At 39.1% G+C, this 12,275-nt stretch overlaps 1 protein-coding gene across 3 annotated transcripts; it reads left to right on the top strand.

Annotated features, from left to right (window-relative positions):
* The first annotated feature begins 384 nt into the window (after nucleotides 1–384).
* colec11 (collectin sub-family member 11) lies at nucleotides 385–11,580 on the top strand. Of its 3 annotated transcripts, none has more exons than XM_057859701.1 (7): nucleotides 385–444; nucleotides 1,773–1,917; nucleotides 1,989–2,060; nucleotides 4,865–4,936; nucleotides 6,725–6,778; nucleotides 8,332–8,427; nucleotides 8,569–11,580. In XM_057859701.1, exons 2-7 carry the CDS (start codon nucleotides 1,782–1,784, stop codon nucleotides 8,958–8,960), a joined length of 822 nt encoding a protein of 273 aa, XP_057715684.1. In that variant the 5' UTR covers nucleotides 385–444; nucleotides 1,773–1,781; the 3' UTR covers nucleotides 8,961–11,580. The 3 variants fall into 3 exon arrangements, with proteins under 3 accessions (XP_057715684.1, XP_057715682.1, XP_057715683.1); XM_057859699.1 differs by having other exon boundaries at nucleotides 8,551–11,580; XM_057859700.1 differs by lacking the exon at nucleotides 385–444 and adding an exon at nucleotides 1,652–1,667 and having other exon boundaries at nucleotides 8,551–11,580.
* The last annotated feature ends 695 nt before the right edge of the window (nucleotides 11,581–12,275 follow it).

The following is a 12,275-nucleotide window of genomic DNA, read 5'->3' as shown; positions in this document are numbered from 1 at the left end:
AAACAAACAAAAAACTGCAAATGTTGCCTTGAGTGTCATGAATACTTCAATGGTATGTCACCTGAAACCTTTAGGAGCATTTTGAAGGAGACACAAAATCCACCTTTGAAAGCAGCCGCTGGGCTCGTGGCTCTAATTCGGATACGTGATATGTCAGGTTTAGACCATATCTTATTACCGTCACTGGATGACCACATACAGTCACCATCTTGACTATTTATTTGTTGTTACTTTAAAACTAACGATTATTCACTTCCCTCCCTACACATTTCTTTTCAATCACTAAGCAACTTTCCCAGCCAATTATCTTCAGAGCTCTGCATTATCTGTGTTTATGAATGTCCAAACACTAACATTCCTCAACACTTGTGTTAGAAACGAATTCTCAGCCAAGCTGCTTGTACGCTCTCCTTTTTTGACTGGGAAATTAAAATACACCCTAAGGTGAGTTGTGTAATGTTAAAATGATAAACTGTAGTTTTTGCTGATTGAAACAAGATAGAATCCTATTATTTTCTTGATATTTAATCTAGTGTATTGAATATATTATTTACAATTTTAGTATTTGAACTGCATGAACAATTATTATTTTTGTCATTTGATTAACCTTTGTTATAGGAGCAGTAAAATGTTGTTGTAAAAAGAATTTACTAATAATAAAGAACACTATAGTCAGAGCCTGTTACGTAACTTCATTGTACTTCTACTTGTGTATCTATTTTTGTTGTTCTAACCTATTGGTTGGATTAATTACCATAATTTTCGGACTATAAGCCACTACTTTTTTCCTTCATTTTGAATCATGCGGCTTATGGTCCAGTGCGGCTTATTTGTTGATTTATTTGGGTTAATAGGTAACATTTCATTTGACAGCGGCGTCATTAGACTGTCATAAGAATGTCATAATTATGACATGACACTATCATGGGCAATAATGAATGCTTATGTAATTAGGTGTCATCCAGCAAATTATGTCACTAAACCCATTTATGTCCAGCTCGGATCTTTTACATCCATTCAATAGTCAAATAATTTGCCGGATAACACTAAATGACGTCTGTTATAAGCATTCATAAATGCTCATGACAGTTTCATGTCATAATTATGATTGTCTAATGACAGTCTTATGGCACCACTGTCAAATAAAGTGTTACCAAATACAAAAACTTGCAGTTAATGAAACAAACGGAACAGTAAATGAAGAAATAATTACCACAGAACATGAATTTTGATTGTTATTTACATCTGTAGCGCTGTAATGCAATCTAGGAGGCATGTCGGACAACGACAGTGTTGACAGCAGGTGGCAGCAGAGGTTGACTGTCTCCCACAAGGGAGCAGTGATGGCCAAATGAAGCCAATTGGTTCAAAGCTTCACAGTGGTTCGTTTGGTCTTATGACAGTCATATGACGTCACTGTCAAATAGTGTTACCGGTTAATATCTTTTGGTGTAAATATCCCATAATACGCTGAGGACAGCTGCGGCTTATAGTCCAGTGCGGCTTATCTATGAAAAAAAATGCAGTTTCATGCCAAATTTGGTGGGTGGCGGCTTATAATCATGTGCGCCTTATAGTGCGGAAATTATGGTAAGTAACTTGTGCTTGTTTGCATAACAAAGGCAGATTCCATTACGTTTTATGTTACATCATTTCAGAGATTTACAGTAAGTACATTGCCAAAGCTTATTCTCCATTTAATATGAGTATATATTTTTTTGTTAACATGAAGAATTTTTACTGTTTTAACACAAATCTTTCCACTTGTACAGTTTATTACTATGACGAAAGGGCAGAAGAACATACGATGGTTCCTTGTCATATATGTCGTGACTTTGTTGACATTACATACAACAGAAGGACAACACTTGACAGGGGATCCTTGCACTGTTCAGATCCTTGTACCTGGCCTGAAAGGTATATTGTTTAGAAGACTGGACAGTGGACACATTTAAGTTTTCATCATAGTGTGTCATTTTTCATTAAAGGAGAACCAGGGGAGAAAGGATTAAAGGGAGCTCCAGGGAGACCAGGAAGAGTGGGCCCACCAGGCGAAATGGGTAAAATTAGACCTATTTTTATTTTAACAAACATGTATTCATACTGTATTTCATGCAAAATTTTAAAACAAATGTGCTAAAGATGACATTGCTCGGGTTACTGATGTGCTGCGTCTCGAGCTAATCGGAGCCAGTCAAGTGTTTACATTTGGATGAGTAATGACTCGCACAAAGTCAAGCAGAAGACATGTTTACTGCAGATTTGAACTAGGGCTGTCAAAATTATCGCGTTAACGGGCGGTAATTAATTGTTTTAATGACCGTAATTTTCGGACCATAAGCCGCTACTTTTTCCCTTCATTTTAAATCATGCGGCTTACAGTCCAGTCCAGCTTATTTGTTGATTTATTTGGGTTAATAGGTAACACTTCATTTGACAGCGGCGTCATAAGACTGTCATAATTATGACACGACACTATCATGGGCATTACTGAATGCTTGTGTCATCCAGCAAATTATGTCACTAACCCCATTTATGTCCAGCTTGGCTCTTTTACATCCATTCAAAAGTGAAATAATTTGCCGGATAACACTAAATGACGTCTGTTATAAGCATTCATAAATGCTCATGACAGCTTCATGTCATAATTATGATTGTCTAATGACAGTCTTATGGCACCACTGTCAAATAAAGTGTTACCAAATACTATAACTAGCAGTTAATGAAACAAGCGGAACAGTAACTGAAAAAATAATTACCACATAACACGAATTTTGATTGTTATTTACATCTATAGCGCTGCAATGCATTCTAGGAGGCACGTTGGACAACAACAGTGTTGACAGCAGATGGCAGCAGAGGTTGACTGTCTACCCCAAGGGAGCAGTGATGGCCATATGAAGCATCTTGAAGCAATAAAGCATTGCAGCCATTTGGTTCAAAGCTTCATGGTGGTTCATTTGGTCTTACGACAGTCATATGATGCCGCTGTCAAATAGTGTTACCGGTTAATATCTTTTGGTGTAAATATCCCATAACACACTGAGGACAGCTGCGGCTTATAGTCCAGTGCGGCTTATCTATGAAAAAATGCAGTTTTCGTGCCAAATTTGGTGGGTGGCGGCTTATAGTCAGGTGCGCCTTATAATGTGAAAATTATGGTAATCACGTTAAAATACTTGACACTCTCAAACAGATTAAAATGATAGCACAGTGTCACGTGCACTTGTTACTTGTGTTTTTTGTCTCCCTCTGCTGGCACTTTGGTGCGACTGAATTTATGGGTTTAAGCACAATGAGCATTGTGTAATTATTGACATCAACAATGGCGAGCTACTAGTTTATTTTTTGATTGAAAATTTTACAAATTCTATTAAAACAATAACATTAAGAGGGGTTTTAATACAAAATTTCTATAACTTGTTCTAACATTTAACTTTTAAGAACTACACGTCTTTCTATCCATGGCTCGCTTTAACAGAATGTTAATGTTAATGCCATCTTGTTGATTTATTGTTATAATAAACAAATACAGTACTTATGTACAGTATGTTGAATTTATATATCCGTCTTCTGTCTTATCTTTCCATTCCAACAATAATTTACAGAAAAATATGGCTTATTTTATAGATGGTTTGAATTGTGATTAATAACGATTAATTAATTTTTAAGCTGTAATTAACTCGATTAAAATGTTTAATCATTTGACAGCCCTAATTTTAATGAAATCTGGATGGACTGTGTTCAAGTTTGTTATACTCGTTTTATAGCGTGTCTTCATTCCAGGTATAGAGGTGTTTAGTTTGCATGACATTTAATTTAATTAGATGTGATATTCTGCATAGGATAAAGATTATGTTGTAATACTGTACTTTTTTAAGGAATCTGACCTTTTGGCCGGATTGCCGGGATCTCGCCGGCCACAGTCATTGGATTCGCCCCAGTGCGGGTCCGGCGGTTCGGCTGGCCAAACTCTGCGGGTTCACGTCAGTCTTAACCCCTTGTACCGACTCCATTTTGAAAGCTGGAAAAAGTTTTCAAAGCAGAAGTTGACAATTTATTCAGGTCAACAGTGATCAAACAGCAAGGCGAAACAGAAACAGACTCAGGCGAGGAGGCAGACTCGTTCCAAGGTCACCGTATCACAAGTCAGCAAAAGGTTCACGAGAAAAATGACAACAATTAGTTAAACATTCAGTCTTTTGGAAGGCTCTCGCGGGGCGGGCTGTGGGCAGAGGGAGAGTGTGCTTAGGCGTTGTTTAGGATTATTGTCTGTTTGTTGATTGGACTGGAGGATTCCGGAGTTACTGTTGTCAGGGCAACGAAGGTTGTGGATTTTGCCATTTCAGCGTCAAAGGGGCTCTTGGGAGTCTTATCAGTCGTGTTATCAGTTGGATATCGGGCGTTCTCCGGCGTTCCTTTTGTTGGGACAGGACGTCCCGTCAGTTGTTCTGGAATGTCCGGAAGAACTGATTGCAAGAGTTGGTGGTGCGGACGTGGACTTGTAGAAGTCTTGCTTCGTTCCCGTCAATCTTGCTCAGTCAGTTGCATGACGCACACGTTGGGCTTCCGTGATAAGAAGGCGCCATGTATCTCTTATGCTCTATGTTCTGCTTGTTTCCTTAAACTATGGTATAAGTGCTATTTATTTTATCTTGGGTGTTCGAGTACTACAAACAGTCAAACAATGAATACGAGTAAAGATAGTATTCCCTGATTGATAATATTAAGTGTGTTAAAGATTCTATTACCTTCATTGATTATATTAAGTGTGTTAGAGTAATATAAACAGTCAATCGATAAATATGAGAAAAGATACTATTCCCTTCATTTTATACATACGCCCATCAACCATATGTTACAGGTCAACCTGGGGTTAAAGGACAAAAAGGCATTATGGGACACCATGGAAAAGTGGGTCCAAGTGGAATGAAAGGTCAGTATAAAACCTTTCGTGGACTGTCCATAACATCTGAATTGAAAAACAAGACACACGAGCACTGTTTGGTCCGTTTTAAATGGATCACAGTTCTTTTTCTCAGACAGTCCACTTCGTTTTGTAAACGTGAACACGCATCTAAACTCTGGTCCGCTCAAAATCGGAGAGACGGCGACAACCAAAAGTGGTATTTGCCATGTGGCATTTTTTTGGCATGTGGCAAAATGGATTTTGCCATGTGGCATTTTTTTTTTGGCCTGTGGCAAAATGGATTTTGCCATGTGTCATTTTTTCTTTGCCATGTGGCATAATAGATTTAGCCATGTGGCATTTTTCTGCCATGTGGCAAAATGGATTTTGCCATGTGGCATTTCTTTTTGCCATGTGGATTTTTTATTTTTTTTTGCCATGAGGCAAAATGGAAATTGCCATGTGGTATTTTTTTGCCATATGGAAAATAGATTTCGCCATGTGGGATGTTTTCTTTGCCATGTGTTTTTTTTTTTTTTTTTGCCGTGTGGCAAAATGGATTTTGCCATGTGGCATTTTTTTCTTTGCCATGTGGCAAAATTGATTTTGCCATTAGGTATTTTTTTTGGTATGTGGCAAAATAGATTTCGGTTTGTGGCATTTTTTTTTGGGGGGGGGGGTGGTTATATGGCATTTTTGGGGGGTATATGGCAGTTTCGCAGGCCATGCACGTCCATGCCACTGACGGCTATGCACGTCCAAATTTTCCAATCATTTTAAATGGCAGAAAACGTGTGGCTGTGATTTTTGACCATACACTTTACATTAGAGCGCATTGGCATTTTGCCACATGGCAATTTTTTTTTTGCCACATAGCAAAATCAATTTTCCCACATGGCAAAATCCATTTTGTCACATGGCAAACATTTTTTTGCCACATGACAAAAAAACTGCCACATGGTAAAATTCATTTTGCCACATGGCAAATACCAATTTTGGTTCTCGGCCCTGCTGCAAAATCGTAGGTCTAAGCGCACCCTGCTTCATTTGTGAATGCAAGCGGACCAGGGCACGCTGATGCTACATTACGTGCAGCTGCCGTGACGCTTCAGGATACTTCCCCCTCCTAGTAGGGAGATATTTCCTCTTCTAAATTTGTCTAATCAATGAGCGCACCTTTCGTCCAGGTGGCGCTATTCGGAAAATTCAGTTGCCGCAGTCTATAAATACTGAACCTTGTTGTTGTTGTTTATTGTCATCATCATCAGTATCAACTTTGCAAGTGTTGTTGCGAGGTAGCTCTCCAACCGGACCCTGGTCCTCTTGGTCTAATATGAAAGTGCTCATAAAATATTGTCCAAATTGAACAAAAAATTATCCGCCCGAATGTAGACGTAGCCTAAGTCAGCAGTGTCAAATGTAAAGCCCGCGTGCCGGAAGCCACTCCGGCCAGCCTGACAGGCACATTGTAGCCCATTCACACTGCACATACAAAATCACATGCTTTTATTTTGAGCTTGGCCCCGTTAAACCGTAGATGTGTGTGATTGAATGTGTACACTACTTCACTTAGCTCACTTTCGTGTCCACAGTTAAATTCATTCATTCGACACCTCCCAGCAAAATGGCTGGACGTGTAGCACCGTCAATGGCAGCCTATGAGTTAACAAGTGACCCAAAAATGCCCCAAAACCAACAGGAAGTGACCCCAAATCAACAGAAAGTAATCAGGAAATGTCCAAACTTTAAATATTCCACTAGGTGAAGTCATCAAAATTCATTGAAGTCTTGCTGAACAACAACATTTCTTCACAGGCATAAAGGGAGACATGGGGGAGCATGGACCGCGAGGCCCGGATGGAGAGCCAGGTATCATGTAGTATTGTATTTAACCAGCATCCAGTTTTTAAAGCTAAATATTTAAAAGCATTTCGTAGAGTTGTCCGATAATGACTTTTTAACCGATAGCCATATCCCGATATTATCCAACTCTAAATATCCGATACCGATATATGCTGTCGATACTTGCTAACCTGCTAATAGTATTTTGATGCCACGCAAGATTTTTTTTAATCATGATAAATGTAACAACTTTAAGGTTTTCCAAGTAAAATAAACATTTTATGAAAAACAACAACTTCGACTGAAGTTGAACGAAAATAAATGTCCCCATTTAAATAATATAAATTAAAAAAGCCCAAATTTCCATAATTTAATGAAAGGAGTCATTCACAATTAAATCACGTTTACATTAGTTTGCCCAAAGAGCCACTAGGGGGCAACCGAAGCATTACATATTCAGCCAGGCAGATGCATTTTGCACAGATTTTAAATTTTTTTTATTACTTTTCTAGTTTTCTTAGTAACTATTTGGTAACTGTAGTTATATGTAATGAGTTTATAATAGAGCTGTCAAACAATTAAAATTTTTGATCGAGTTAATTACAGCTTAAACATTAATTAATCATAATTAATCGCAATTCAAACCATCTATAAAATATGTCATATTTTTCCGTAAATTATTGTTGGAACGGAAAGATAAGACACAAGATGGACATAAACATTCAACATACTGTACATACTGTATTTGTTTACTATAACAATAAATCCTCAAGATGGCGTTAACATTATTAACATCCTTTCTTTTAAAGGGATCCACAGATAGAAAGACTTGTGGTTCTTAAAAGATAAATTTGAGTACAAGTTATAGTAATTTTATATTAAAACCCCTCTTAATGTTTTTGTTTTAATAAAATTTGTCAAATTTTCAATCAAAAAATAAACTAGTAGCCTGCCATTGTTGATGTCAATTATTACACAATGCTCATGGGTGCTTAAGCCCATAAAATCAGTCGCACCCAAGCGCCAACAGAGGGCGACAAAACTCCAAAAAACACATGTAACAAGTGGACATTGTGACACTGTGCTGTCATTTTAATCTGTTTGAGCGGAGCATGTGCGTTAATTGCGTCAAATAGTTTAACGTGATTAATTAAATTTAAAAAAATACCACCCGTTTACGCAATAATTTTGACAGCCCTAGTTTATAACTAATCATTTTTCAATCATTTATTGTTCTTTTTTTTTCACTATGAATGCAAATGGTCTCCTCTCAGAACAAATCCCAAGCATCTCAATTTGGAGACATCTAATGGTTAATAAACATTACTGTTGTGCTAACCTGTGACAAACTCCATACAATGGCAGAAAGCAGAAGGATTCTCCATTTACTTTGAAGGCAACATGCGTATTGGCCCAATATCGATAAATAAAATACTGATGTCGATATTTTCCGTTATCATTTTAAAATGCTTTTATCGGGCAATATTATCGGCTACCCGATATTATTGGACAACTCTAACAATTTGGCAACATAAGGATAAGCGTAATGGAGGATTAATGAATATTCCTGGGCTCATCAGGTGTTCCATGTGAATGCTCACCAATAAGAAAGATGATTGGTGAAATGGACATTGTGGTGGACCAGCTATCTTCTGAACTGAAATTTATCAAGAACGGTAGGAATATTTGATTAGAATTTTTTATGCGTGAGTGTGTCTTTAAAGTTTCCATTAAAGCTCAAATACCTGCAGGCCATGTCAAATATGAAATTTATAGAAATACAAGTGGTCATTTTTCAGCACTGCCCTCCCCCGCAGCAATCGCCGGCATAAAAGAAACAGACAGTATGGTGTATCTCCTGGTGAAGGAGGAGAAACGCTACTCTGACGCCGACCGTTACTGCCAGGCGAGGGGAGGGCACCTGGCCATGCCGAAGGATGACGTCGCAAACACGGCCTTGGCGAGCTACATCACAGAAGCAGGTTTAAGCAGAGTCTACATCGGTGTTCACGACCAGGATGTGGAAGGAGTTTTCACCTATGTGGACCGCTCTCCCATGTCCACATTCAGCAAATGGAGAAAAGGAGAGCCCAATAACGCTTATGACGATGAGGACTGTGCGGAGATGGTGGCCTCTGGAGAGTGGACTGATGTTGCATGTCACCCAACAATGTATTTTATATGTGAATTTGACAGGGATGCAGTTTGATTTGCAGCAATGTAAAAATTTGCTAACTTGCATAGCAAAGTCCGCTAGTTTAAATGCTATGTAACGCTAATTTTTACCAGATAGTTTCTGGTGTGCACCAGAAACAATCTGATTTAAAAGCATTTTTTTGTAGAGTTGTCCGATAATGACTTTTTGACCGATAACCAATATCATCAATCTCTGAAAAATGATACCGATTTTTGCGTTTGTTCACTTAACGTGTTTTGTGTAATTGTATTGTGACGCCCTACTAGATGCTTTCATAATGATAAATGTAACAACTTTAACTGATTCACTCCCAGCCATTTTCACCAGAGCAAGGCCCTTCACTCCCGGCCGTTTCACTGTATTTTGACTGATTTTGCATGGCCCAAAGAAAATTCTGTTCTATTGCTATATAAACATGGAACCCACCAAAAGAAAGATTAGACTCTCTTCTTTCAGCAGACAAAAAAAAAAGTAAGTTCATATCTTTTTCCATTCTTTACAAATCAGCATTAGAAAATAACTTAGTTTGAGCAATTTTCCAATTTCTGATGAAAAAACGGAGAATGTTAGCTTTTTGTAAACGCATACATTTCAAACATAACTTTGACTTTAACACAGCTATTTTTTGCTTTCGTGACATCCCAAACATCTTAATATTGTTTTCCTTTTACAAAATATCACCAACAACGAGACAAACAGAGCTTTTGATAGCCAAGTAACAATTTATTTACAACTTACTAACTGAAAGGTATTGTGGCCGCGCCATTGGTTAAACTTTTCCCTCATCGTTGACTGTCTCAAAAAGATGAATTCCTTTGAGTCTCTGCGGGCTCTGCTCGCGAGCAGAACGGGCTTAACGGCATTTAGTGGTCTCAGTCGTCCAACGCCTGGCGTCCCGGGCGTCCTATCGGTTGTTCTGCTTGGTCGTCTTCCGCCAGTGATCCGGCTTTGCAGCTTGGCCTCTCGTTGCCATTGACTAGGGTTGCGGGTCTTACCAAATGTGCTCCTGCCCTCCAGTGGGCAGGTTTATTGCTTTAAAACTGATTTTCTGCTTTGTGCTTTTGACTTCAATTGAATCAGAAGCCAGATATGTCTTTTTTTTGAAAAAAAAATAAAAAAACATAAGAGACGTATAAATGCGTCTTCAGGACACCGAAACAATTAAAAATAGAAACTACACATTTTTGGGAGCAAATGAGTTAAGGTTCTCCGGATAAAATAAACATTTGGTGCACACCAGAAACTACCTGGTATAAGTTAGCACTATATAACATTTAAGCTTAGCGGACTTTTGCTACGCAAGTTAGCCAGTTTTTGTAAACATTAGCATTATATAATGGACATTTGCTATGCAAGTTGGCCAATTGTTGTAAACATTAGCATTATGTTGTGGTGAACCTTTGTTTGTCATAATTCACCCACCGTACTTGTGTGTCTGATTGGCCGTGCGCGTTACCGGCTGCGTCACAGTCATGTGACAGACAATATAAAGAGCCGCGCGCGTTCCGGTTCATTAGAGAGAGTGTACGAGAGTTCACAGAGGGCAGCAGAGCTAGCAATAAAGACTCTTAACAAGCATACCGCTTCAATGTAACATTTAAGCTAGCAGTCTTTTGCTATGCAAGTTAGTCAATTGTTGTCAACTTTAGCATTATGTAGCATTTATGCTAGCGGATTTTTGTTATGCAAGTTAGCCAATGGCTTATCACGTTACTTTTGCTCATCAATATTCATGATGTTAGCAACTGTTGCTAGGCGGGTCAAGCTCGTGTTTGTCCCTCATGCTACATGCATGTAAATATTGCACGAATGAGATGTTTACTGAGCTAAACCTACCAATTCTGTCTGAAAATGATGTCCCTGGGGCCAAATTCACTGGTAAAGATGTGGAAGAACATACAAATGTTCAGTTAAAGAGATGGCATGAGTGTCGAGGGCTGAAAAAGAGCCGACCGGACAATGACATTCTCCTGTTTCAACAATCTATCCTCTACCACCAAATGCCGTGTCTTTCTTATATATTATATCCTCTGGTTTTCTTACGTTTCTGACTTTTCATGGGGGCAATTTACATTGCTATTTTTGTCTAGCGATCGCAAATGCTACTCAGCTACAGTCAACGAACACTTCATTTTTTCATTAATAACAAATCTTAATTCTATAATTTATTTACACTTCCCCCTTACTTAAGTTGTTATTTACAACAGAAAAGGTAACAGTGGCTGTCAGATACCATTTTCATTTTTTATAGGTCATTCATTGTCAGACAGAGGCTGCACGGCAAAACGCCACGCCAAAAAAATAGGTAAAAAAAATATCGGAATGGCTTACCTGCTCGTTCTCTGTAGGTCCATGGCCCCCAACAAAATGTTTACTGCATATGAAGGTGAATGGCGTCACCTTACTGGCGTTAAACTGGTCTTTTGACGTCTGCACAAGATGATCCATTCTTCACATTTTTTCGAGTTTTTGGCCTCGGGATATGTATGAAGAAAACATCCTTCATATGTCGTAATGTCTAGAGTCAAGTTCCATAGCAGCAGTGTTTACTCGGCATGTTGTTTTTTTGAAAGATTACAGGCAGAAAACAAGCAGTAGTAGCATGGGTTGTATGCGAGCGTGCTTCCATGTTGACCCCATCCCAGTTTACGATTGTGACGTCACGCAGCCTTGCGGTATAAAAATAGCATTTGTGCGATATGTTATTGTAACCAGAGGTGAAGCAAGGGTCCCCGGGGGCCCCAGACAACAAGCAACATGGGGCCCTTCGAGCGTGTGCAAGTAAGGGGGACAGTTGGGCTCGGAGCAATAGCATATTTAATAAAAGTATAATAACGCCTGGGTCTCATAGAGCGCTTTTTAGGACACTCAAAGTGCCCGGCTTCTACTACATTAGGACATAAAACTACAGTAACGTAGTACACTCACCGCTGTCTTGCTTCCTTTTCTCCTCTTTTGCTTCATTTTTCTGTCTTTTGTCGCTTCCAGAAGGATAACATATCTTCATTTTGGATATATACCAATTTAAAAAATCGCCGCTCACTCTCACTTGAGTCACGTGGGGGGGGGGGGGGGGTGTAGCGCGAGTGAAGGGGCCCCTTCAGGGAACTCAGACACAAGCCTTTCATTGGCAATGCTGCACTTGTCGCTGCGACAGTGTAGTAAAGCTGCGTGTGCTAAATCTGTTGGCCCTCTGGGGGCCCCTGCTGGCTGGGCGCCCTAGGCAATTGACTGGTTTGTCTAATGGGACGCGACGCCTCTGATTGTAAAGATGCAACAATTGGCTAACTAGCATAGCAAAAGTCCGCTAGCTTAATTGCTATATAA

The sequence above is a fragment of the Corythoichthys intestinalis genome, chromosome 15, assembly GCF_030265065.1.
Source record: "Corythoichthys intestinalis isolate RoL2023-P3 chromosome 15, ASM3026506v1, whole genome shotgun sequence".
Lineage (NCBI taxonomy): Eukaryota > Metazoa > Chordata > Actinopteri > Syngnathiformes > Syngnathidae > Corythoichthys > Corythoichthys intestinalis.
The sequence above is the reverse complement of the archived record's forward strand: the minus strand, read 5'-3'. Positions and strand labels throughout refer to the sequence as shown.